This window comes from Harpia harpyja, chromosome 4 (genome assembly GCF_026419915.1).
Source record: "Harpia harpyja isolate bHarHar1 chromosome 4, bHarHar1 primary haplotype, whole genome shotgun sequence".
Classification (NCBI taxonomy): Eukaryota; Metazoa; Chordata; class Aves; order Accipitriformes; family Accipitridae; genus Harpia; species Harpia harpyja.
This window is the reverse complement of record NC_068943.1, coordinates 64,925,269-64,951,457: the sequence shown is the minus strand read 5'-3', so window position 1 is coordinate 64,951,457 and position 26,189 is coordinate 64,925,269. Positions and strand designations below refer to the sequence as shown.

Below are 26,189 nucleotides of genomic sequence, written 5' to 3'. Positions count from 1 at the left end.
CCGCCCGTCGGTTCCTTCCACCTGCGCGGCGGCGGCGCTGGCGAGCGGGGCGAGCCCGGGCCGGGGGATGTGAGCCCCCATGGGCGCCGGCTGGCTGCGGCGGGGGGCGGCCTGGCTGCCGGTGCTCCCGCTGCTCCTGCCGCTCCTGCCGCCGCCCCCCGCGGCGCACGCAGGTAGGTGGCGGCGCTGCCCGCCGCGGGTCACGGCCGCGGTCTCTGTCCCGGCCCCGCGGGGGATGCGCGTCCCTCCCCGGGCCGGGAGTTGGGAGCCGGCCCCCCCGCGCCGCGGGTCCCTGGGGGTCGTCTCCGCGTTCGGTTGTCCTGGCACGGCGGCCGGCCGGGGCAGGCAGAGCTGGCCCGGCCCCCCGTGCCGTGCCGTGCCGTGCCGTGCCGTGCCGTGCTCCCTCTGCCTGCGTGCGGCCGGAGCCCGCGCAGGCGGCCCGGGCGGGAGGCGGCTTCTGCCGCCGCCGCTGCTGGTCGGGCCGGGGCTGGGGTGCGGTGTGCCGTTCGTGTTAGACAGCGGTGCCTTCATTTAACGTTCGTGTTTCTGGCCTCCGGTGCTGAACTGGAGGGAGAGGACTGGGTATTTCTGTAATGTTGCTTCCTCTTTTTCTTTTCTCCGTAGTTAACGCTGGAATTAGGTTTTACAAAGCCGCATGTTAATTTACTTTCAGCTCTAAGTTGATAGCGTGCTCTTGAGACAGTCCTTGCTATACTCATCGGGGTAATTCTCCAAGTGTCTTTGGTGTTTGTATCTTCCTTTGTGCTTGACAGCCGCCATGCGCCAGAGTCCTACCTGAGCAGTCGAGGGACCGATTAACACAAAAGGCAGGATGGGGTTTTTGGCAGAGATGCTCAGCTCGTGTGCCAGTATCCGGAGTGGCTCCCATTCCCTTTTCCCACCTGTAGACTGGAGCACTCCTGCGGTGACAGCCACATATCCAAGCACAAGGAGGCAGAGGGAGCAGGGAAGGTGGCAGCTGGAGTGGGCTGTGGGAGCAGCTCAAATGGCAGACTGCCTCCGGCACAGGCAAGGGTGGTACCCAGTGGGAATGAGCTTGTAAACCGTAGCTGTTGAATGGGTGTGCGTGGTGGGTCCCCTGCTGCTGTTAAAAGCATCGTGCACGATTTCTTTTTTTATATCGCTCGAGTATAAAACCGAGCAAGGCATTGCAGAGTTCAGCAGATCTTCTGAGGAACCTACGCCATCTTCGTGCTCTTGTTCTCTGCTGCAAATGTTGCCTCCAAAACCAAGTATGTAAGGACAGAGTCTGCTCCCATTTAAATCCACAGCAAAACTCCCAGATCCTGTGGGAGCTGGCCGGTGGTAAGGAGTGTTCTTCATACCCTGAATGTTCTTGAGTAGCACAAAGTACTGTGTCTCAGTTAACTCTTTTGACAAACTACTCTGTTATGCATCAGTGATTTTGCGTGACTTTCAGAGGTACCAATGCTAGCTTCTCTTTAGGTAACTGTCCATGTCGTTTTCATCTTATTTAAGTTCGCTGATGCAAGTGTTTTGGAAAATCTGTATAACTGGTATTCAGTTGCCCTTTTAAAAAAATTAAAATCTGACTACTACTGGTTTTGATTCCAAAGAAGGTTTAGAAAAGTGTCAAGGGGCATATGTTGGTTTTGTCTAATGGTTGTTCAAGGAGAAGGGAATCTGTTTGCACATTCCTGAGGTTTTAGCTGGACATAATTTCAGGTTTTTGTTGACAGTCAGCAATACCAGCATGGAAGGGAGAGCTGTGCCTTTCACCGAAGGCTTAGAGCTTCCATCTTCACCTCTTTCAGTGTGAGACAGTAAAAGTTGGTTAATTCAGCCTAGCAGTATTTTGCTAACAATGGAAAAAAATATATGAGGTGCAGAACTGTCATAGCACTGCTCCTGCTCTTTCTCCAAAGTGAAGTGATAAGTAGAGGAGTCCCTTTGGGGTACTTTCTTCTAACAGAAGAAGCCTGGGTTGCTGGTCGGGAGCTGATGCAGTCCTGAAAATACTGTGGTTGCTCTGAGTGCTTGATCTGGTGCTGGAATAGGAATGGATTATACTGGGACCCAAGTGCCATGGAAAGCAGTCTTACAGCAGGACTTCACAGACTCAAATTCTAGCATCTTACAGGATCTGTGCTGTGCCCGTCCCTTTGGGATCTCTTGTTTAGTTCCTTTCTGAACTCTGTGGCAGCAGCATTTAAAGGCTAACTCATAGTTGGACCTTTGCAAAACATCAAGCAAAATGCCTTTTGTTTTCACTGTGGTGTGTTAGTGGGTACAATTTTATCCTTAGTGGATTACATCTACTGTTTCAGCAGTCTCTGACTGCATTCTGTTCTAGGGCACTGCTGTCTAATGATCTGTGCCCACCTAACACGCAAAAATGCAAAATGCAAAATGGAAAAGCAAATGGAAAAAAATGGAAAATTCATCGTTTAATCAACAGGATCAAGAAATGTAGCATGTTCCTCTTTACCACGTGGGAGAATTTAGCAATTTTTGCAAGAAACCCATCAGGATAGGAAGGAACATCCTGAATTTTGGAAGTAGTAAAACGTTAATTTACGAATCTCCATCTTAAATCCTGCCCCATGTTCTTAGTGGAGGTTTCCCTAACCACATTCTTCTGCAGTTAGAGAAACCTTTAAATTTCTGGCCCATAGAGTCCAGTCTCTGTCTTATAGATCTATACAGAAGAAAGAATGCAATGGATACTGCAATATATACTTACTCTGAGGAAAGGGAAATGAGCCTGAATGCTGTACTGCAAAAATAGAAGCATTCTGATATATTTAAGGCATGTTTACTGTGTTTGTTCAGGTAAGGCATGTGATTTTGAAACAAATCTCTCAATCATTTCTCTTACTGTGCTTTTGTCTGTATTGTGACACAGTGTTGGAACTGGATTTCTTCTGGATGAAGCTGCCCTGGAAGATGTGCTTCATCAGAATATCTAATGCAAGTAAAGCTAATCCAACATTAAAAAGAAAAAACCTGAAACGTGTATAGCGTAGAAAAGATTTTCTCAATACCGACATTTTCATGTAACAGACCTGCTCGTAGTGGGTTGCATTACTTGCTAATGTAGACATAGCCTTAGATCCTACTGGAGTTGGTATATGGCTATAGCAACTACATTTCTTATGATGGGACCTTGCAAGCTTCCCCCTTTTCATGTTTTCTAATAGTTGCATAAGTTGCTTGGTCTGTGTTGACACACCTGATTTAATTTACTTTCATCTTCCATTTGATCATATTTTTACTAATAAATAGATCTACATTTTAAGAAGTAGCTTCAGGCCTCCCTTTAAGCAAATTTCAGTATGTTTTCTTTCACAGTTACTAGACCACTGAAATGTACGAAACATCCCGTGTGATCAAGATGTTCTGGGAAATACAGAATAAAAGGATAAAAGGGGTCACAGTATAGGCTTTGCAGTTAAGCCATTGAGCTGGAGTTCAGGGACCACATTGATGCCCAGACATATTTTATCATGTTAAAACCATCCAGAAGGCAGGCAATATTCCAGCACTAATAATCCACTTCCTTTCCTCCTCACATACCCACAGTGAATCCTTGAGAAGGCGTCCTGAGGTCGGCGTACACCCAGGGCTTTAAAACTTGAGGTCCGTGTGTGGATGCTCCTCCTGGATTCGAGGGGAAGCGGGAGAGTGCTGTCTGCAATTCACTCCCCCTGAAAACTGGGACAGCAGAAGCAACTTGCTCAGCTTATTTTGATAGAAACAAAGCCTGAACAACCACTTTTATTCCTGCATGAATACATAGTGTTTGAGCACCAGTCATAATTTGTGAAGGACAGAAGTGAATTGCATGGCTTCAAGTTGATCAGCGCTGAGCTGTTTTGGTATTGACACAAGGTGATTTAAGGTACATTTTGGATCTGGGAAGAGGCTGATCTATTGCACAGACACAGCCGGTAAGTATTAGCTGAAGTGTTAAATAGCGTACTGAGGCATCAGATTATTTCATGTGTAAGGCATGCAGTGTGCACATAATAAATAGGCTAATCGCCCTGTGGATATACTCCATGATGTCTGTGTCCTGGGAAGTTTACAGATTGCACTTGAAGTGATGGCTGTATGTTACCCAAATGCAGTAAGAACTCACAGACAATTGTCTTCTTTGGTTAGCTAAATGATTCAAAGAAGAAAAAATGTGTTCATGCAACGGTAGAGATGAGAAAAACAGTGGGGAAAAATATTGTAAAATACAATGATTTTTGAACCCTCTGAAAACTTGACAATTTTGTGCATGTAGTGTTTTGTATTATCTAGTATATGTCTATATACTCAGCAGGATCGAACTGCATTTTGGTGGCGATAATCTGTGTGTTTACCAGAGAGGGCATTAAGCTTCAGTAATAAGAGTGGAAGTATATGGGAGGGCTGAGCTTGGTGGTTTTACGTGGTATTTCCTGGCTCTCTGCCATTGTGAAGGAGAGGAGAGTAAATCTAACATAGAAATAAATAAAAAGGGATATTGGCATAAGGAGAACTACAGTATATGAAGAAGGAGTGTCACGTTCATGTAGTCTAAAGGCTCATCCTTATCTTTTCATCTCCAATTTCCAGTCTCATACCAGGCTGTTTCAGATCTGTGCCCTAGTGCTTGGCTTTGCTTATGATTTCCACAACTTGACAAATTCTTATTGCCTGTTAATTAGGAATGGAAATGGTTAAAGGAAGTAGTTCATTCTATAGAGAAACTTTGAACGCGGTTGGGATTTGTGATTAAAGTCCAAAACTTAGATGTGCGTTGCAGTTCCCCATGTGAACGTTCAGGTTCACCACTGTAGATGATAACCTTACCCTTCCATGGCTGGTGTTCTCTAGTGGCCTTTATAGTCTTAATTCCAAGAGAAGCAAGTGGTTAGGATTACTCAAGTCATTTGTGCATGTGTGGTTCCAGTTTATCTTTGGTTTTATAGCTGTGGCTTGTACAGATTGATTTCTGCTGACTGATTTTTCTCCAAGAAGTGGTGTTAAATATTTACAACCATAGGATTAATAGCTAAGAGAGCGAAAAATCACCCTTTATGAGCCAAACAAGAGCTCCTGTATTTTAAGAAGCTTAGCTTTATAAGAGCCTGAATTCTGGAAGCCAGGCCCATCTCTAGATAAAAATGAGGTTTTACTGGAGAGCTGTGTTTAAATGATGTACGGATCTGTGCTTTATACTTGGTGTACCAGTAACTTGCAGGTTTTTATCCACTGCTCATCCTATCTTGAAAACAGTACAGTAAAACTAGTTAAATCAGACAGAAAAGGAAACAAGTTGTAGGACTGGAGGTATGGGATAGTTTACATATGAAGAGATTAAATAAACTATATCTCTTTCTCGTGGAAAATATGTGACTTCTCCTGTCTGCCTGGCTACTGCAAGAGTATTTTAAGGTCAATGAAGGGACAGGAGGAAGACTGTAGTCTCTTCTTCCCTTCTTTATACCCCAGAACCTTGAGTTAAATCTCACCTGATAGCTTAGCTATTTTTCAGCCTTCTATTTCCCACTCCCTTTTCTGTGATGAGACAAGGATCTGTCCAAAGAGAAGTAAGAGAAGAATGCTGCTTCAGGAGGTGAAAGGATCTTACATTCTGCTACCAAGATTTATGTGTTTGAGCTTAATCACACTCTGTGCGTAAGAACACACACGAGTGGGTATTACAGCTCTTAGATGAAAGGGGTTAATCTATTTCCTACTAGTTTCTTAAAGGCTGGAGGGAGCAGGTGAGCTAGTATTTATTATTGCAGCTGGTTTGCAAAAGACTTCACTTCTCTCAGCTTTCCTTGTCTTTTCTGAAAGTACATCAATATCCTGCTCTTCAGGGGTACTGTAGTCAAAATAGTAATGTACAGGATGTGGCTCAGAAGCACTGAAAACTGTGCCTTGAGAAGGCTGAGGCATGTGTAATTGCTGACAGGGCTTTTTCCCGCTGTAAGAAGGTAGCAGACAGGCACAGAAGTAGACCTGTTCAGCTCTCTGAGTCTAAATCAACTGGCAGTAGCTCAAACAAGACCGAGAGCTAGCTTCTCCTCCAGCCCAGGCGATGGTCAGGCTCCTCCTGATCTCATCAAAGTGTGCTGGCCATTCCCTTGAACGTCAGCGACACCGCACTGTCCCTTGGATCCAGCTGTGCATGTTACTGACTTTAACGCCATTTCTGAGGCAGTTTTTTGTAACTTATGTGTGAAAGACGTAGATGATTATGCTGAATGACTTCCTCTGTTCAGCAAAATCCGTTTAAATCTGTAGGCAAGTAAATGAGTCTAGAAATCACGACTGGTGGTTTTAACAAAAAAATGCTTGTTGAGTACAGGAAAGATATTAAAAATACTACTATACCTATAATTAGATACTGACTTGTTCACATCTGAAATTACTGTGGGGCACTCTGAACAGTCATACGGTGCCTCAAAACACACCAGCCTGTACCTCACAGGAGACCAACAGAAATGGGTGGGTAGCCCAGGAAACCTTCATTTCTTGTGAGTTCTCTACAAGCAGTTGCTTCCCAGAGGAGCTTGTGTCCTTGATCATCTGTGGGGAGAAGCATAAACGTGGGGCACAAGAGGGAAAAACAATTCTGTGAGTGCTTCGAGTAGCAGAGATGCTCAGCAGGCTGCCTCACGCCTGCCGGGGTATCGTCGGACAGTCTCCAGCACCCTGCAAGAGATAAAACCTACAACTGTGCTGGCTCTCCCACGGGGCGAACTTGAAATTGCCTCTTGCCATTTGCAGGCACTGGCTGGGGACTGGAAATAGGCCATTTATGATCATTTGGACAGGGGTGGCTGTGTGACCTCGGCAGCCCGATTGCTTGCTAGGAGTGTTGGTCCTTCCTCTCGGGTCTTGGATGCAGGAGAAGGTGTTTGACTCGCATCTTTTGAGGATTGCTTTTCCCTCAGAAATGCAAGCAAGTGCTCATCCTCCATTGACATCACACTCAATGTCCTGCCCAAGAGAAAATGTGGATTCAGAATGGGGGATTTTACTAACTAAATTAGTTTGGACTCCAAGAAAAGCAAAATCCCTTCTCTAGACAAGCCTTCAGTAGGTCAGAGAGCAAGGAGCAACACCTGTTAGGCAAGGAATATAATGCCGTCAGTTCAAAATGGACTGTTGTTGCCCAGCTGATATTAGCCAGCACTAAATGATGAAAGCCAAAACTAATTTTTGCTCAGTTTATGTGTAAAAAATAGGTATTTTATGTAAGGATGGATTGGGAGTGTTCCAAAATGTGGTCTATCAGGATTCGGCTGATAACTGTCACACAGCATAATTTTAACAATATTTCAAACAGAAAGCTTATTTAACCCTTGGGTATTTTGAAAAACAAATGTGAGATGTCAGAGTTATTCTAATTAAGCTTTCATTTTCTTGGCTGTTGGGTTGTGGTTGATCTAAGTAGTAATAAATTGGTAATGCTAAATGTGTTCTAGGGAGAAAAGAAAATCCTCAAAATTAAACGCTGGACAGTTGGGCTATTTTTAATATTTTATATAACTTCAAAACATCTGTTTTAAAAAACAGCTATTGTGTCATGGAATTGTGTCAACAGTGGGCTTTTAAAATGAATTTAGTTCTTTTTGACAAAAAACGTTTTTGCATTCCAAACTTAACAAAAACTCATTGAATTTGATAATTTAAAAAAAAACCAACAAAACCCAACAAACACAAAACACCTCTGATGGACATGACTCTGAAAGCCTTAAAGGCATTGTGAGTAATTTTAGGCAAGCACACCTTGAATTTCATTCACCTTGTTTCAGGCCAGTATTGATCACTCAGAATTAGAAAACATACCTACAATAACTTTCTCCTGCTGGAGCGCATCAAGGAAAGGTTTTTGCAGCAGGGCATGGTTAGGTAGTGTGAGCTCTACTCTTGCACTTGCAAACCTTCAGCACAGTGGGAAGAAAATTCAGTTTATTTCATTTCTGTCATACAAGTTAGCAAAAAGGAATGGTTGTCAGCTGCCATGGCCCTCTCCAGCTGTCTCCTAGCAAGCCTTCAAGGGACTGGGAAAACTTTCTCCTCCTTTCTGAAGTTGGGTCTTTCTGGACTGAGTCTGAGTGTTCTTTGACCAATATTCTCTGTAGAGGTGTTTTTGTAAGTTAGGACATGGTTTGGATAAATAAATGCAAGGCTTCACACGGAGGAGGAGAGCATGTCAGGGCAAGCTGCAGCTTCAGTCCCTCTTCTGCATCTCTCCCATTCCTCAGGCTGTATTTCCACTCGCGCTCTTTCCCCAGATGACCTCCTTGGGTTCACCTGTTTCCAATGGCAGCCTACCTATTTCTTCAAAAACAAACTCCATGTGCCCCAGTCTCATCCTTCTCCCACGTTTCCCCACCTCTTCTCTCATGCTTTTCCATCTGCTCCACCACCTGGTTTTCATGTAGTCCTACATCTCCGTTTCTGCCCCCGTCTCCCTCTCCCCTGTGCCCCCTCTGAACAGGCTGTGATGGGAGTGACGGGCTCCAGTTCTGGCAGGGCAAGAGTGTGCTTTGTGGTTAGCTCTCGAGCTCTGTTATGACTTGAACAGGAAATCACCTCCGTGCTCCTCCCCACATTCCCATCAGCGCTGCTCAAGTCAAAGGCTTTCACTAGCCCAACTTCATACCTGGCGGTCCCAGAGCTCCAGCAACCCACTAGGAGAAAGGCAGCTAAGCTGCAATGACTCCTATGTGCCTCTCCTCCTCCTCTTCTTCCTCATTATCCAGACTGATGAGTTCGAGTCTAAAAGAATGGGCACAGAGAAAAACTTTCAGGCTCACTTAATTTAAAAAAAGCTAACTCATTTGTTTAAATTGTTGCTAAGGTGACTAATAGCAGGTAATGACATTTGCTAACGTGTATTCCTGGCTTCGATGGGTTTCCCTTCTTCTCTGTAACTCCTGATCTCCAATTTTGGCTCGGTTCCCCTGTTTACCACTTAGCATACTCCCTCACATTCCTACGTGGCCAGTGCTGGCTTGCTTGAGGCTGCAGATGTGCCAGAAAAGACAGCCCCAACGCTCTGCTAGTGAGTGCCACCAATGGACATTTGTTCTGACGGAGTGTGACCATTTTTATATTATGCTTAGGCCTGTGTTTGAGGGAATATTTTTCACTGAGAACAACATAACCATTGAAACAGATGAGCTGGAGGAAGAAAAGAGAGCAAAAATTCCTTAAAAAATGAAGAGCAGCAGCATAGAAGGAGCAAGCAAGATTTTGCAGGAGTTTGGTGGAAGTCACCCAAAGCTGAGCAGAAAGACTAAAGCAAGGGCAGTGGCTTACAGCATCGCCAGAAGTGAATGTTCGGTGTCCTAGATTACTCCTAAATTGCTTGATGCTTCACTGGTGGGAAAAGGTAAATCAGGGCCTCGGCCTGTTTGAAAGGCTGTCCTCCCCCCAAGGTGTGTAAGTGTGGGTTAGATCCATGGCCTTCGAGTGGCAGCTGCAAATGGTGAGGCACGGGGAGTGCCTGCAGCGTTGCCCATAAATTTGGTGTCCAGCACAAAGGAGCCACTTCCATCAGAGGTGCTCTCAAGGGCTACTCTCGTATCAGAAAATACAACAGCAATTGAAGCCAAACTCTCTGTTGTTGTCAGAAGAGGAGTTCCTCTTTTAAATTCTGAGATGACTGTAGGGGAGGAGTCCCTGGGTTTTACTCCTGTGGCTATTGGGAAAAGCTCTGTTGCAGTAAGGCTCACCTCTCTGTCTTAATGCTTTCCACATCACTCACTGTCTTAAATTATATCTTACAGATGTCTAGAGAAGCCTTGTGATCTTTGTTGGTTTATTTTGTTGGATAATTTAGTGTTTGCACCCTTGTAGCCATGCCACAGTAAAATACAGCAGATGATCGCTCCGCTTCAGAGCGGTACGGTCAACAACAGTACTTAGACAGGAGGCATTTCTGTGTCAACAGGTCAGCTTTCAGTGGGTCCTCTGCCTTCTCCCCACCCCAGAACTTTAGCCAGTGTACAGAAAAAACATCTACGTTTTTATGTGTTTATGTATTTTTATGCTTTGCAGCTGCTAGGTTACCCAACTCAAGTGAAAAGTTAAATCTGTTCGTAGCGAGAGGGCACAGGTAGTTGCAGCTGTATTTGTTTTGCAGCATTGACATTAAATGCAGCTGTTTGTCACTGAGATAGGCAGCAGTGCCTCCTCGCAGATAAAAAGCAGATACACTGAACGGATAATAGTTGTAACATGGAAATTATCTGTGCTTATACTTGTATATATATATGTCTGCGTGTGCGTATGCACGTGTGTAGATAGATACGGCTATAACCAAAACCGAGCTCTGAACAGTACCGACTGGAGCCAGGCACGTACCTGCTAGGGAGCTGTACGTGATTAAAAGTGACCAGGTTTTTAAACGCAGCAGACACTTTCATAAAGAGAAGATGAGGCACCTGCCGTGCAGTCTTTTACTCATGTGAATAATCTCACTGACGTCAGTGGGTTTTTTGGCTCACACGTGAAGGTGTTTTCAGGCTAAGTCATACCTATTTTGGAGAGTCTTGCAATAGCTTATTCTAAGATCAGGACTTGCCTCTGTTGTGGTGGTGAAGTTTGCAAGACTATATTACTACTTTCTTTCCAGTTCAGGTGTGCAGGGTCATGAAGTTGTAAGGAATGGTATTACTCAAGGTTTGATTTACAGCATTTCCAAAGACAGTAATAAGGGCTCCAGGTTTTTCCACGCAAGGAATAAAGTTACTTTGTTATACTGGGAAGTCATGACAGCCATTGCAGACTACTGATGAGACAGACTAAACCTAGCAAAGCAACAGGTATGAGTGATTTCTGCGCTCATGTAGGCCAGTAAGAACTGAAAATACTCCATGTGACACCCATGCCATTAATCCTGGTTAATGGAAATAAAATCAGAATATAACTGGATATATTGTGTTTAAAGACAAGATACTGAAATAAGCAGCTGATGCACATACTTGAGTCCTTTTCTGACTGATAACCATGGAACATACAAGCTGTATATATAATCTATTTTCTACGCATACCTCCTGATACTATTGAGTAGACACGAAGGAGTTTATTCTTAACGCTTCCCAGAGAAATAGGGCAGTATGGTAGTTTTATTCTTGTTTCACAGATGCAGAATTGGTGAATAAAAAAACTTGCATGATTTGTTGTAAGGGTAAACAGAAGTCTTTACTGAAGGGGCAAGACCAGAAATGGAAACCAAATCTCTGCTTTTGCAGCAAATGGAAAGTTAACGGTCTCGGTCTCTCTGCCTTCCAAATCACACTGAGCTGGGAGCAGGTGGGAGCACGCCAACAGTGTTGTAATACTTTAGATCTTGTAAAGATACAGTCTGTGGGTTCTGCATGTGGAGATTGGCTCGTCTACTGCAGTCAGTGTTTCTGTTTTGAAACTTCGTTTACCACAACAGAAACCACACTGGGAGGAGGCAAATGTAAAAAAAAAAAAACAACAAAAAAAAATCGACAAAAAAACACCTTTGCATGTTACTAGTTTAAAAATATTTTACTGTAACAGACAAATGCATGACTCTTGCTACTTCAAAATGTGCTCGAGGAATATAAATGTTTTTATGCAAGGATGGACAAATGTCAAAAGGTAAGGCGAACAAAAAACTATTCAGAAAACCAATGGAAGTAATTTCACTCGTCTGTGATGAGCTGGCTGCCTCCGGCCAGTTCAGTTCGGTGACTATGGATTAGCCTGATAAGAAGTACACATTTTAAAAACTTTTAAAGAAAAAAGGTGTGAAAAGTGAGCTGTTAGGGATGTGTTTAGCTGTCCTGCACTTGATTCAGCAGTACCCCAGCCAAATTTATTACTGCACAGTGCAAAGCCAGATTTATCAGATAGTATAAGAAGGCCTATCAAAATGGGGCTGGCAGTCACCTTAAGAGATCACCCAGTCCGTCCCACTACCCCTAGGCAGAATCAGCTAAATTAATGTCATTTCTGGCAGATGTTTCTCCAATCTGCCCTTTGAAAGATCCAGCAGCCCTCCCAGGTGACCCATCCCCATGTGTCGCTCCTCTTCCCACAAGGGATTACTCCCAATACCTCCTTTCTCGCTGAAACTGAGCTCTGTTCCTTTTTCTCCTTGTTTGTGGTGGACATGGAGGAGAGATTATCCTTCTCGCGTAAAGACTTACAGTGTTTCCTGCCACTTCTCCCTGGACAAGGTGCATCTCTGATAAGTTTAACTGCCGAGGAAGTGGAGATCAAGGCTGATGGGCTTGACCACCATCTCCACTGGAGGGAGAGAGATGCACCCAGTCTGGTCCATCCTAAATAGAGAGATGAACCAACCTATGGAAGAGTTTATCTTCCTCTGCTTTTTATGACCACTGCAGAACAGATGCCTTGCTCAGAGCCCAAGTTACCAGAGACAAATATTCTTCTCATCTGTTGCTGTTTAAGGGCTTGAATTTTCTTAGTCTTTCCTTTGAAGTTTTTTGGACCATGCAGTAAATACTGTATTCTCCTCCAGACTCTGTTTTATTCTTAAATCTCTCCTTGTTGGGCTTTTTAGTTTGTCCTCATTGTTTTTTTAATGAGAAGCCTTTTATGGCTTTGATTCCCAGCAATCTAAGAAAATACCTACTTTGTATTTCCTCCTACTTGGGAATTGCAGCAGAAAGTTTGTTTGTGCCTCAGTCCCTCCCTCCCTTTCTACGCAGATTGCGTGGTTGCCTTTCTCAGGGCTTGGGCAGTATTGTGTGCTTCTGATACTCTTTTTTTTTTGTAATCTCTTATTCCTGGTTGTTGATTATGCAGTTGATGGGTTTCCTGAAGTCTCCATACGCTTTAGTGCTGGGATGTGGTACAAAGAGTGAAGTTTGATGCATTGATGATTTGTTGTAGTCCATGTAATGCTGGTTTTGGTTTGTTCTTCTTGGTAGCATGCACATCAGTGGTTTAGGAGCTTTTCTATTTTACTGAACAGATGTTGCCCATTTTAGGCTGTTCTCTTGGCTGTCTTGGACAGCTTCATCTTCACATTTGGATTAGTTTCACCTAAAGGAGTTGCAGAGGACATTTATTTGGGGGAAATCAAAACCTTTTATTTTCTAGGTTCTGTATCTCCCACTTGGAAGCAAATGTTAGAGTAAAGCAGATTAGTGGAGGTCTCTTTCTGCTGCTTTTGCATCCCCTGGCATCCTGAAACTTTTTTTATTTCATTATGACTGAGTCTATAGTTGGAGCTCTTCAAGATGACTGTCACTGGGCATTTCTGTGTCCAAGTGTTCAAGGAAATGAGACTTTCTATATACTTCTTGTAAATAAATAAGCTTACCCTAAGAACTATACCTGTTGAAACTTGTTCTCCGACTAGAAAAATTTTTAAAGCCACAGAACACTAGCTAAGTGCTGAAGATAAAAAGAGAGCAACTTTAGAAATACCCTCCGTAAACAGCTTTATGATCTGAAGATACAGAGGCAGGCATATACCGGAGTTTGTTTTGAACGTTAACATACAGCTAGAGGCTTGGAAAACCCAGAGTTTCCGCCGAGACAGTTTAAAGTAATTGGTCTCTACAGAACTGCAAGCAGATTGTTTTAATAAATGTATTGAAGAGAAAAGCTTTTACTGTTTGGCTGAAAGACAGCTACAAGTCAGCAAGTTAACCAGGAAAATGGTGGTGACTTTTACTTACAAAAGCAACTAGATGTTGCACATACTGGAGGATGAACACTATTACTCTAGTAATAGTGAAATATACTACAGAAAAACCCTTAAGGTCTGCTTAAGGAAGTAACAAATGTCAAGGACTATTATTTCAGACAGGTTCCCACTGTTAGTGTTAATATGCTTTATTTCCCCCTTTTTTTGTCTGTTTTTGTTACCTCAAGAACTAGAATTGCATCCCTGGAAGAAGAGCTTAAAGGCTTTTGAGAAGCCCTGAAGAACCACAGGTTCACTTTTTCTCTTCCCCATTATACTCTCGTGGCCACTCATAATGAGAAGCTCCTTCCCAGCCGTGCAGCTTCAGGGCTGGTCTCAGGGTTGCTCCCATGGGCACAGCTCTTGTGGCAGGAGGTGCTGGGGATTGAGTCACAACTTGGAGCTTGGGATTCTGCCCCTTGGCCCATGGGCCTCGGTTTTGCAAGCAGTTTAGCAATGGGAGCATCTCCATTAAGTTTATTAGATTAGGAGTGTGTATTAGAAAGCCGTGAAATGGGGTTCTTAAGAGCCCCAGACTTGCTTGTTTATTCATTTCAAATGCTGGTGCAACAAACAGCAACTTAGATGAGTGACCTAACAGTAGGTGTTCACTTTTGACTTTCTGGAGAATCAACATGGATGATCAAATGATGTCGGGGCTATTGTGATCTTTCACTCTGATTCTCCAGTGTGAAGTCATACTTCTGGTTGTAAAGCTGTGTTTGCAGTAGACTCCACGTGTCTTTTTAAAAATAACTGTTTTGATTTTTTAGAAGTCCACTCAGCTACAAGATTCTACTGTAGCATCAAGGATATTTTTATAATTTCCAGAGTTAAATTGTTATTCAGTATTCAAACTGATGTTCAAATACCTTTCCAATTTAAAAAAATGCATGTCTCTTCTAGGCCAAGCTTTTCTAGCTTTAGTTTCCAGTCTCTGAATATTTCCATGCCAATGTCTGTCATAAATGGCAAAGCCATTTTTGCTAGAGAAAAACCACACTGGTACAGATGGAATTTGGGACTGCACTAGCTAGGGACACTTTTGAAAAAACTGAATTTCCATGGCCAACAACCTTGTGCTTTTAATTATAAGAAAGGCAGTATGTAGAATTTTGTGGCTTACTTAAAAAATCATTTTATGGCTTACTTGAAAATAAGTGTCTTTTTTGGTTAACTTGGAAGCGTATGTATTTGCAGATTCTTAGCGTATGTTGTTCCTTTCTTATTTTCTTTCTCAGGAGAGTTGTATTGTTCTTTGCCCAACCCTAGGAATGTCCATTTTGAATCTATAAACATGAAGAATGTCCTTCACTGGTCAGCACCAGAAGGCACAGGAGATGGAGTACTCTACAAGGTGAAGTATTCAGTGTAAGTTGGCTTGTTTATTTTATCCCCACTGACTTTTATTTTAGCATTTTAAATAATAATTTAAAAAATCTTTATGCCAGATAGGGCTGCGAAAAAGTAAAGAACAAACTAAAATGACTTAAGCAGTTAGACTTAAGCAGTACAGTTTTTAACTTTTACTTCTGGTACTGCTTACTTCAGGTCCAGTTAAAAAAAATTTGTAAGGAGACTTTCTTCCTATGAAAGAAGTTTGGGATGCAACATGAAAGCTTTCAGGGGCATTCCTGAGAAATGAGACAGAAGCATGAAGAAGGACCATGCTGTGGATTGACATCTGTACACATTTAAATGGATCTGGAGATGCAGTATTTAATAGAATGTTAATAGCGCCCCATGTTTCGTTGGTCTTTTCTAACAGACCCCACCTCCACAGTTTTCTTCTGATCCCGCAAGCCTCTCTAGTCTAGGAGAAAATCCACTGAAGTTATCAAGTATTGTAGAAAACCAAGTAATGTGATTGGAATCAGGCCCTTATATTTTCAAGGTCTGCACCTTTCTGGGTGTGTTGCGTCTGGCTGAGATGAAGTTAATTCTGCCCATAGCAGCCCTCGTAGTGCTGTGCTCTGCATTGTTAGCTAGAAAGGTGTTGATAACACACCAGTGTTTTGGCTACTGCTGAGCAGTGCTGGCACAGCATCAAGGCTGGCTTTCCAACATTTTCACCCCCCTCAATGGCAGGCTGGGGCTGGGCAAGATCTTGGGAGGGGACATAACCAGGACAGCTGACCTAAACTAACCAAACAGATATTCCATACCATATGACGTCAGCTCAGATATAAAAACTAAGTAAAGGGAAATGGAAGGGGGGGCATTTTTGTCTTCCGGAGCAACCGCTACACTTACTGAAGCCCTGCTTCCCAGGAAGTGGCCAGACATCACCTGCTGATGGGAAGTAGAGAATAACATCATTTGGTTTCCTTTGCTTTTGCGCGCACACCCTTTGCTTTCACTTTATTAAACTGTCCTTATCTTGACCCACAAGCCTTTTGTTATGTTTTCTCTCCCTGGTCCAGCTGAGGAGGGGGAGTGATAGAGCGGCTTTGCTGGGCACCTGGCGCCCAGCCAGGGTCAACCCACCACAGTCCTTTTTGGTGCCTAACATGGGGCACGACAATGGCAGTTTTGCATTAAGCGTGCTACAGCTAGTTATTAAGCAGCAAGCTCCTGTGCCTGTCATGGAGTTTGTTGGCTGCTTGCTTATCTCTATTTTGCTGAGCGTGGGAACATGATAATAGCACAAATAATGGCTATGTGCTTTGCGCTGGCACTGATGGCCTTACTGTGCTGGGGGAGCTATTTCGAGGGGAGGATGAAGGAACTTGGGAACATGCTAATACAAACAATGGCTATGTGCTTTGTCCTGGCACTGATGGCTTTGCTGTGCTGTGGGAGCTATCTTGTGGAGGCGATGAGGGAATACATCTCCCTCTCCCTACCTGGCATTGATATAAATGGGTTTGTTATGCAGGCTCCCGAGGTCCTTGTTCACCCTTATGTGAGCTGTTCAATACTAATAATTAATACTGGTGGTATATTATGGGTTTTGTGGAATCTGGTCTCATCCTGGTATAAGAGAAGACAAGTTTTGGGTGAGGCAATACTGAAATGTGCCCTCAAGCGACCGGTCCCTGGCTGGCAGAGTGTATGGAAGGATTTGGGCAGATTCCTAGGACGGGTATCACCTCCCATAACCTGGGACTTTACACCCGAACAGGCAAGCAACACTGGCAAACTGACACGCCACCTGATAGAGGGGTGCCTTGTCTACCCCAATGAAAACCAGCAGCTCCTCACACTGTACTGGGGCCTGGCCTATACCTATCAAGCCATAGTTCAGCACTCTCGGAGGACTGTGGTTGAGGGAGGGACCCAAACTGCATCTGAGGACACCACGCTTGAGATAGGGACCCAAACAACAACAGTAGGATATCAAGGAATTTGAGTGAGGACCGGAATCCATTTCCTTTATTCCCACTGAGAGAGCACTGGGTCATTCTGAAGGATGGTGCTGGAAGTTTATCTTACAAATAGGTGTAGTAGTGTTGTCATGGATGATGTCATGCTCCCAATCTTTATCTCTAATATTTACACTTCCCTTGATCTAGTAATGTTTTCATGACACTAAACCAAATGTAGATCTTCAGAAGTTTCCTGTAACTTGAACTGGCTACTACAGAGGCTGCAATCTCTTTTGCTCAGATCTTGCCCTCTATGCTAACAGAGGAGTCACAGTTCACCTCCTAGAAAAGGGGAGAGTGCTCAGTAATTATGGAATGAAAGATAATTGTGTAGAAGGTGAGAGCTCAGAGAGCACTAGCTACACTGACTCTGCAGGGTCAGGTGGTCCACGGAAGAGTCTGTAGTCATAGATATGGTCATCTTTCACACTGAATATAAAAATATTCATATGTGCCTCTACCTACCTAGGAGAGCAAGGCCTTGAGCTGGGTGGAAAATGCTGGTGAGTGATACTGTCCTGCAGTCATGTAGAAGCTGCCACACACCCTTACTAATTAGCAGCCAAAGGGGAATTCTTAATAATGTGAATTTAAGGAGCAGGAGCTTCTGAGCAAATCCAGGCAGGAATTTTCCAAGGAAATCTTGATTTCTTCTGATAGTGTATAAGAGCTGGTCAGTACCGAGGCATTGTTGGTAGCAGGTATATGCCCCTTTTTCAACTAGAAGGGTTTTGAAGTTCATTGTATTCCAATGGAGTCTTTCTTTTAAACTAGAAAAAGAATTGACAGTCAGCAATGAGTAGTCTCCTGTCCACTCATCTTGGACGCCCTGAGCATCATCTGTCTCCGTACACGAGGATGAGCCACTGACCATTCTGTCAGAACCCTTTGTCTCTATATAAATAGTTATCCTGACTCTGTTATCTTGTGTTTAGAGTTTAAACTAAAGTGGTAGAGACTGAAGCTGAGAGATCTCTGGTCTGTGCAAGCAAAACTGGACTTAGATTGTTATCAGTAAGATCCCAGTTAGTTCCACATGGCCTCTTCTGGATAGGGCCTTCTCTGATTTATTTTTCATGAAAAACTTTTGAAAATCTTGTGGTTTATCTTAGCTGAAATTGGGAATTCCTTGAAATTGCAGTTTTCTGCAAAACAAGCAAACTGTTTTATCAGCCATAATATCAGTTTCTGTGCTATGTTACGAGGTGACTAATATCACGGCAATATCTTTTGTACAGCTCCATTCTCTTTCTTTTTCAATATAGATACGGTGTTGGCAAATGGATTAGAAAGCCAGAATGCAGGAATATTAACAGCACATGGTGTGACCTCTCCAGTGAGACCTCTGACTATGAAGAACAATACTACGCGAGCGTTAAAGCCTTCCTAAATGGGATGTGCTCTGACTGGATGGAGACCACACGATTCAACCCTCTTACAGACAGTAAGGAAAGCTAATCACGCAGCCAGATGTTCAATGGCCTTGATTAATACTGTGTGCTCAGACTGCATGTACCTTCATAGCATGTGTTATTTTAACATGAGGTTAGGGGTTTTTTGCAGTTGTTTCACATTTATGCTTTTGGCACAAGTAATTAAAATAATAATGTTAGAATTTGGATATATGTGTGTTAGATATATGGTCTTGTATATACCGAATACTCTTTTGTGCTATGGTAAAGCTTCACTCAAGGCAAATAAAATCTGTGGCACATCCACAGTATAAAGAGCTCTGATTTTAAAAAGGCTCTATTAAACCAATCAGTAATCGTACTCTAGATCACAATATCTCTTATCTGTGCCAGATAATCTGAGAACATACTGGTAATTTAGCTTGTTTTAGCAAATGGAGTTTCAAGGTTGTAAACTCCTGCGAAGTCACAGGAATTCCTAGGCAAAATTCTAAGTCAGTGTTCACCTTCTCACTATAAAGATCCTCTTAGTTATCTGATAAAATAATTTTCTAGCAATATAAATGAATTGTTCGAAGTCCTAGACACCTCAAAACATTACAAAAATTTAATATCATCTACTTCAAGAAACTGCATGGACAAATCAGTGTGCCTCTGCTGCATTTGACTGGTTTTTGTACATGTTCGTTTTTCCAGCTAAAATTGATCCACCCATGGTAAGTGTATCTTCTACTGAGAAATCTATTTCAATCATTCTGACTGCCCCTGAGAAGTGGAAGAGAAGTCCTGAGGAAGAATCCGTATCTCTGCTTCAGGTGTATCCTGGCCTGCAATACAACGTGTCTGTCCTCAACAAAAAAACAAAGAAGCGGGTAAGCTTTGTCAAGGCCGTAGAACTGGACCTATTAAATCTGTGCTCTGTGCTTCTTAAAATGCACTTTGTCCGCAACAGCAAGGATCAAAATAGTAGGATTCATAACCTCATAGGAATTGTAGGATCATTCGGGTTGGAGGGAAGCTCAGGAGATCTCTAGTCTGAAGTCCTGTTCGAAGCAGGATCAGCCATGAGCTCAGACCAGGTCGCTCAGGGTTTGTCCAGTTGCATCCTGAAAACCTCCAAAGACGGAGACTGCACAATCTGTTCCACTGCTTGATTTTCTGCTTAGGGAAAGAATATTTCGTTATATCCAATCTGAACCTCTCTTTTTGAACTTACGTCCATTGTCTCTCATCCTCCCACCATTCAGCACTGTGAAGAGCCTGGCTCTGCCTTCTTGATGACCTCCCTGGGTCATCCTGGGGGCTGCTCTTAGGTCCCCCTGAAGCCATCCCTTCTTCCCTAGTGTCGTGGTTTAACCCCAGCCAGCAACTAAACACCACGCAGCCGCTCACTCACTCCCCCCCCACCCAGTGGGATGGGGGAGAAAATCGGGAAAAGAAGCAAAACCCGTGGGTTGAGATAAGAACGGTTTAATAGAACAGAAAAGAAGAAACTAATAATGATAACACTAATAAAATGACAACAGCAATAATGAAAGGATTGGAATGTACAAATGGTGCGCAGTGCAATTGCTCACCACCCGCCAACCGACACCCAGCCAGTCCCCGAGCGGCGAATCCCTGCCCCCCACTTCCCCGTTCTTATACTGGATGGGACGTCACATGGTATGGAATACACCGTTGGCCAGTTTGGGTCAGGTGCCCTGGCTGTGTCCTGTGCCAACTTCTTGTGCCCCTCCAGCTTTCTCACTGGCTGGGCATGAGAAGCTGCAAAATCCTTGACATTAGTCTAAACACTACTGAGCAACAACTGAAAACATCAGTGTTATCAGCATTCTTCGCTCTGAACTCAAAACATAGCACTGTACCAGCTACTAGGAAGACAGTTAACTCTATCCCAGCTGAAACCAGGACACCTAGGTGGGACAAACTCCAGTCCTTCAGCCTCCCCTCACAGGGCAAGTGCTCCAGCCCCAGCCATCTTGGTGATCCTCTACAAACCCACTCCGGTTTGCCAGTCTTTTCTGTATTGGGGGGAACAAAACTGGTCACGGTATTCTGGATGTGGTCTGATGAGCACTGAGTGGAGGGCAATAATGCTTTCCTCCGTCTGCCCCCTCTTCTCCTGTTAACACAGCCCAGGATGCTGCTGGCCTCTTCTGCTGTGAGGGCACGTTGCTGGCTCACATTCAGCTCGCTGCCTGTCCCCAGTCCTCTTTGGCAGGGCCACTCCCCAGCCAGTCAGTCCACTGGCAATACTCACAATACATCGTGACAAAGTGCATCCTTTGTCACTACATCTGAACATCTTCATTTGCCTGTCTCTGCAGATTGACATTTCATTAGCAAGTAGTATTTCCCAGCACAAACACAGTAGATGAGGAAGAGTTCAGTGATCAGTTAAAAAAACCCATTCATTCTTCTGTTCCCGTCCTCCAGGCATAATCTCTATCTGGCAAATCTCTGAATTTCCTGAACTGAGACAGAAACTTTGCACCAAAAAGGTCACCTCCTATCAAGAGAGATATTAAAATGCCAAGATTAACAATTAGAGGAAGACAAAAGTTGGGTTGTTTGGTTTTGGGGGGGGGGCGGGGTCCATAAAGATGCTTGACATATAGCAGTTACTTTACTTTGGACTCCAAGGTTTACATAACACCCATTATTCTAAGGCTCCTATCTTTACCAGAACATCCCAATTTGAAAGATTTTGTGAAACTGTACTGTGTGCCTTTTATTGGCCTATGTGTCAGGACAGGGCTGGAATGATACTTTAGCTCTACTGCAACATCAGCATGAGAATGTGGGCTAATGGTGGCACATGCTTCTACTTCATATAAAGCATGAAGTTGTTCAGTAGTGGTAGAAGAATGATTGAATGGAAGGTGAAATATTCAGAGAGGACGTGACCTAATAAATAACTTGAGTTTTGATTGTATTTGGAAAAAAAAGGATGCAGCTGGCAGTTCTTATAGTATCATTATTCTTTCCAGAAAATTTGTGTGCTTGTGACACATTTTGTATGGAAGATATTTACCTTTCCATAACTGAGGAGTTGTTAAAGGGGGAGAAAAAAATTTTTATTTTTTTTTATGTCTTTCAGTGGTTCTTCTCCATCAGCAACAGCACCTTGGTTGTGCCCTGGTTAGAACCTGGAACAACTTACTGTGTCAGTGCACAGATACGTGTCACCACACCACTTTTGCACAGTGGGTTCTCCAAAGAATATTGCATTGCTACATTGAAAGGTATGTGTAAGCTGGCAAATTACAAAGAGAAGATGCAGGTTAGAAAAAATCATGGTGATTGCATTTCTAAGTTTTTTATGTATCCATTCTGAGAGTGAAAGCTAGCATTGTTTCTCCCCTCTCTGTGCATTTGTACCAATGAAAAAATCTTTGCCTTTAATAAAACATAGCTGGGATCTACTGACTGGAAAGTATGTCAGTACCTCTGAGGAGAAGGATCTGCATTCTTTGAGTCTAAGTGAATAGGTAACATTTTTTCTCCTTGAATGAGGTTTGAGAGTAGCAGAGATGGGTCAGTCTGAATTTAGCAACAGGAGAACCTGAGGGAGGAGTTGTTACTTCTTTTTAGAATTTATTTTATAATTTAGATAATAATAAAAATTTGTCCTGTAGCTCAAGTGTCATTTTTTTTTAAATTTCCTGCGAATTCCTTGTTTATCTAAAACGTTTGCATCCCATAACCAAAAAGCAATGTTGTGAATGCACACATTACTATCTGAATACATTAAAAAGTTGCTCAGTGCAATGAAAACTTTTGTTTTGTTAACAGATAAAACAGCAGATGAGACTATAACAGTCACATTTGGATGTGTTCTGCCTGTCATGCTGGCTGTCCTTTTTATTTCAATGACATGCTATTGTGTGCACAGGTATATTCACGTCAGCAAACAGAAACATCCAACAAACCTGGTAAGTGTTCTGTGTTGCAGGAGGTCACTGCCAACCTTGGCACTCACAGCAGAGCTGTGCATTTTCCGTGGCTCCAAGTCAGCTGGGATGAAACCGTGGCTAGCTACAAATAAAAGCTCTAGTTGTCACTCAGATTAAGAAAAGAACATCTCATTGAGGGTTATTAAATGTGAGAAAAACAGAGTAATAACTCAAGTTAGCAACTGTATCTAAAAAGATGACCAGAGCTAATGAGGATCAGAACAGAACTGTTAGTTTGGGAAGAGTCATTGTCATAAGCAAGGTCTAAGGTGCACTGAGGCAAGCTCTGTTAGGAAGTCAGCACTCCCTAAATGTATCTAGGAAGAAGCTTTACCTAGAAGAGATTCAGTGAACAAAGGTTATTAATTGGTTGAATTCAGAAACAAGAAGGGAAGATAATTAAGCAGTACTGAAATCCCATGATGTTCTTTTGGACTATTACTGGGTATTACCAGATTCTTCCACTTAATTGTGATTGTGAAGGATTTAGCACATGTGCATCACACAGATAATTTAATCTGCATTTCAAGAATACTTTCAAATATTGCACCATTTCCTAACACCCAAAAATGTCTGAGCAAACACATTCTGTTAGACAGCCCAAATACACTTTCTACGTAAAATGTTTGCAAGTTTCTTAGACCTGCAAAGCTTGTTAATTTTTAGAAAGAACACATAAAGTCTAAGAAATGTTACTGGTTTCCAGCTCAGGAGCCCAGCAGAGCTTTCTCACAGCTATCTCTAAACAAGTTGCTTAACCATAAACATGCAATTACAATAATGAATGAACACTTTGATGTTAATCCCATCTGCATGACGTTGTGGGATGGGAGGTATAAGGGAGTTGGTTTCAACATGCTGATCTTTCTGAAGAAATCTAGAGCAGCACAGAGGTGACAGGAGAAATGTTCACAGAGGGGCTGTGCGTTCAGAAGGAGTAGAGCAGCGTGTTCAGATGTGCACAGAGACACCTCCTGCACTTGTTGAGGCACCAGCTTTATCACCGAATCATGGAATCACAGGGTGGTTTGGATTGGAAGGGACCTTCAAAAATCATCTAGTCCAACCCCCCCTGCCAGGGGCAGGGACATCTGTCACTAGACCAGGTGGCTTAAAGCCCCATCCAACCTGGCCTTGAACACTGCTAGGGATGGGGCATCCACAACCTCTCTGGGCAACCTCTTCCAGTGCCTCACCACCCTCATAGTAAAGAATTTTTTCCTTCTATCCAGTCTAAATCTACCTTCTTTCAGTTTAAAACGGTTGCCCCTTTCACTACAGGCCCTGGTAAAAAGTCTTTCACCATCTTTCTTATTCTTTATTCTTTATCCTGGGATGCAGGCATGGTAGGGGGAGATAGCTTGGTCTCCCTTGGAGAGCTAGCAGGACAGAGCTGTTTACAGTCCAAGAACATAAAGGGCCAATTAGTGAAAAATTCCCACTCAATAGCAGACCAAACTCCAACTCCAGGAGTTTTTTCTCTAATAAATGTAAAATTTGTATGTTGGGGGTGGGTGGGTGTTTAATGTCCATTGCACTTTTTTATGACCACCTTGAAGCTTCAATTTTATTTCTCCACCTCTGGATTCAGTTAATGTTAAGGTAACAAATGAATATACACCTGGTATTTTAATGATGCTCTCTGGCTTTCCCAACCTACAGACGATTCCACATGGGCACCGCATGTGGTCAGAGGGAGGTGGAATAAGCAGTTTGTTTTGGTCCAGCACTTCTGCCCTGGGGGAGCTTTCAGACTACATGGTACATTGATTAGTGGTCTTAGTCTTCCATTCAAGCTTGAAAGCACTGAAGTGCAGCTTCTGGCTGTTGTTTTTCTGTTGCACTTTCCTTTAGTGACTGCTCATACAGTATTTACTACTGTTAGAAACATTACTTGTTTCAGAAAGATTCCTATTGTTTAACTAGATGATCTATCACAGGGTCACAAAAGCAGCCTGTGACAGACTGCACAATGCAGGCTCCATATGCTGTACTTCAACCTGATGTATAGCTTCTTCTCTGAAAGGAAACCTGATACTATTTAATTTTCTGTAAGCTATACCTTAACATGGTACTTGACTGTGCTTCTGGGATGTGGTTTTGACTGCAATTCTCTTCACTGGTTAAAGAGAGTGGAATAGATTCCGTAATCTGTGACCCAAGGACAACTCTGATGTTTTCTCCAAAGTCACTTGAGTTTATGCTGGTGGAAGCAAAAACAGAACTTGACAAAAATTGTTCTAACCATTATTTTGACATGCGAAAGATGAGAGAAGGGATATTAGAGCTGGTCATAATACAGTTTTACTTCCGATAGCATAAAAAAAGTGGAGCATATTAACACTGCTGGAGGTTTATGTGATGAATTTCCTTTTTCCCTAAATTGAAATAACCTCCTAGTAAGGTCTAGCCTAGCCTTATATTTTAAAAATATATGACAGTATAAGAAGTAGCAAGATGGTATTTTTATTATACTTCACTCAAACGAAACTATTTTTTGTTTTCCAGGTATGGCACTACACTGACAGATGCAAAGAAAGGGTTTTCATACCATGTGAAAAAATAGTGGTCAACCTTATGGCTGTTAACGTGGACGAGTACAAGCCATCTCAGGAATCCAATCGTCTATCAGGAGGGAAAAGTCCCTGTTACTACACCATTTACAATGGCACCGAAGGGAAGGATTTGCCTTCAAAAGAAGTGCCGGAAACAAAACACTTGCTTGATATTTCACATCAAGATATTCCACACAAAGAGGAAGGGGACAAAACTGGGAACTGGCCATCTTATGGCCAGCCTAGAACAAAGAATACCTTCAGACAGAAAAATGCAGGGACTGTAGAGTATGAACATGATGTAAGGGCTGACGACTTCACTCCCAGTCAGAAACTAGAAGAGAAAACTTCTGCCCCCAGGGGACTACCAGGTGAGCCACAGATTGCTTTGGGGGACTTGGGTAGTAAGAAAACAGGACAGCCGTATTGCCCCCGACTACTGGTGAGGGCAGCAGACCCTTGTTTGGGACAGAAAATAGAGGAACTTAATTTGAAGATCGTTGATGCAGCAGATGAATTGCCAGGTGAGACCCATATCAACTTGGTGGACTTATACATTGAAAAATCTGGGCAGACATCCTATCCTCAGCTGGAAAAAATAGCACAGGGTTTCACGGAGAAAGAGGGTGAACAGACCATAGTAGTAGATTGGGATCCCCATACTGGAAGACTGTATATTCCTACCTTGTCCAGTGTTGAAAATCAGGTGTGTGAAGGAGTATTCAAGTGTGATGATCCTGACAAAGAGGGAATTTTGTCCAGACTGTATGAGAAAAAGGTATCTGACGAATCATCAGAGGACCAAGAAACATATCTCCTGCAGTTCAAGGAACAATGGGGACTGCATGTAGAAATGGAAGACTGAACAATAATTTTCTAAAATATTCTAAAATGCAAAATCTTGTTTACTTTGCCAAAGAGAGTGATGGACTCAGTGGAGCAAACACATCTTAATGTATTGAAGTTTTTGGGAACATAACAGTTGAACAACTTATTCATATGTTATTTATAACAGTTTCCAGACATGATGTAAGTGATTTTTACCTCCATCGTAAACGTCTCAGGTAAAATATGATGGTTATGAGATTATCTTCTTTTTAAAAAAAGATATATTTTTACACAGGGTGCTGTTAGGATTTTCACATTGTAATCCTACCAAAACAAATTATCAGCATTTGAAGACAGTTATTTTTAGCAAATAAAAAGCAACAATATGA

At 42.9% G+C, this 26,189-nt stretch overlaps 1 protein-coding gene across 4 annotated transcripts; it reads left to right on the top strand.

Moving 5' to 3' along the window:
• On the top strand, positions 1–26,189 carry IL20RA (interleukin 20 receptor subunit alpha). 4 transcript variants are annotated; one of them, XM_052784473.1, is made up of 7 exons: positions 1–173; positions 14,920–15,049; positions 18,312–18,490; positions 19,155–19,330; positions 21,562–21,706; positions 22,257–22,396; positions 24,926–26,189. In XM_052784473.1, the coding sequence occupies exons 1-7, from the start codon at positions 80–82 to the stop codon at positions 25,835–25,837; spliced, it is 1,776 nt and encodes a 591-aa protein (XP_052640433.1). In that variant the 5' UTR covers positions 1–79; the 3' UTR covers positions 25,838–26,189. The 4 variants fall into 4 exon arrangements, with proteins under 4 accessions (XP_052640433.1, XP_052640436.1, XP_052640435.1 ...); XM_052784476.1 differs by having other exon boundaries at positions 50–173; positions 14,951–15,035; XM_052784475.1 differs by having other exon boundaries at positions 55–173; positions 14,920–15,035.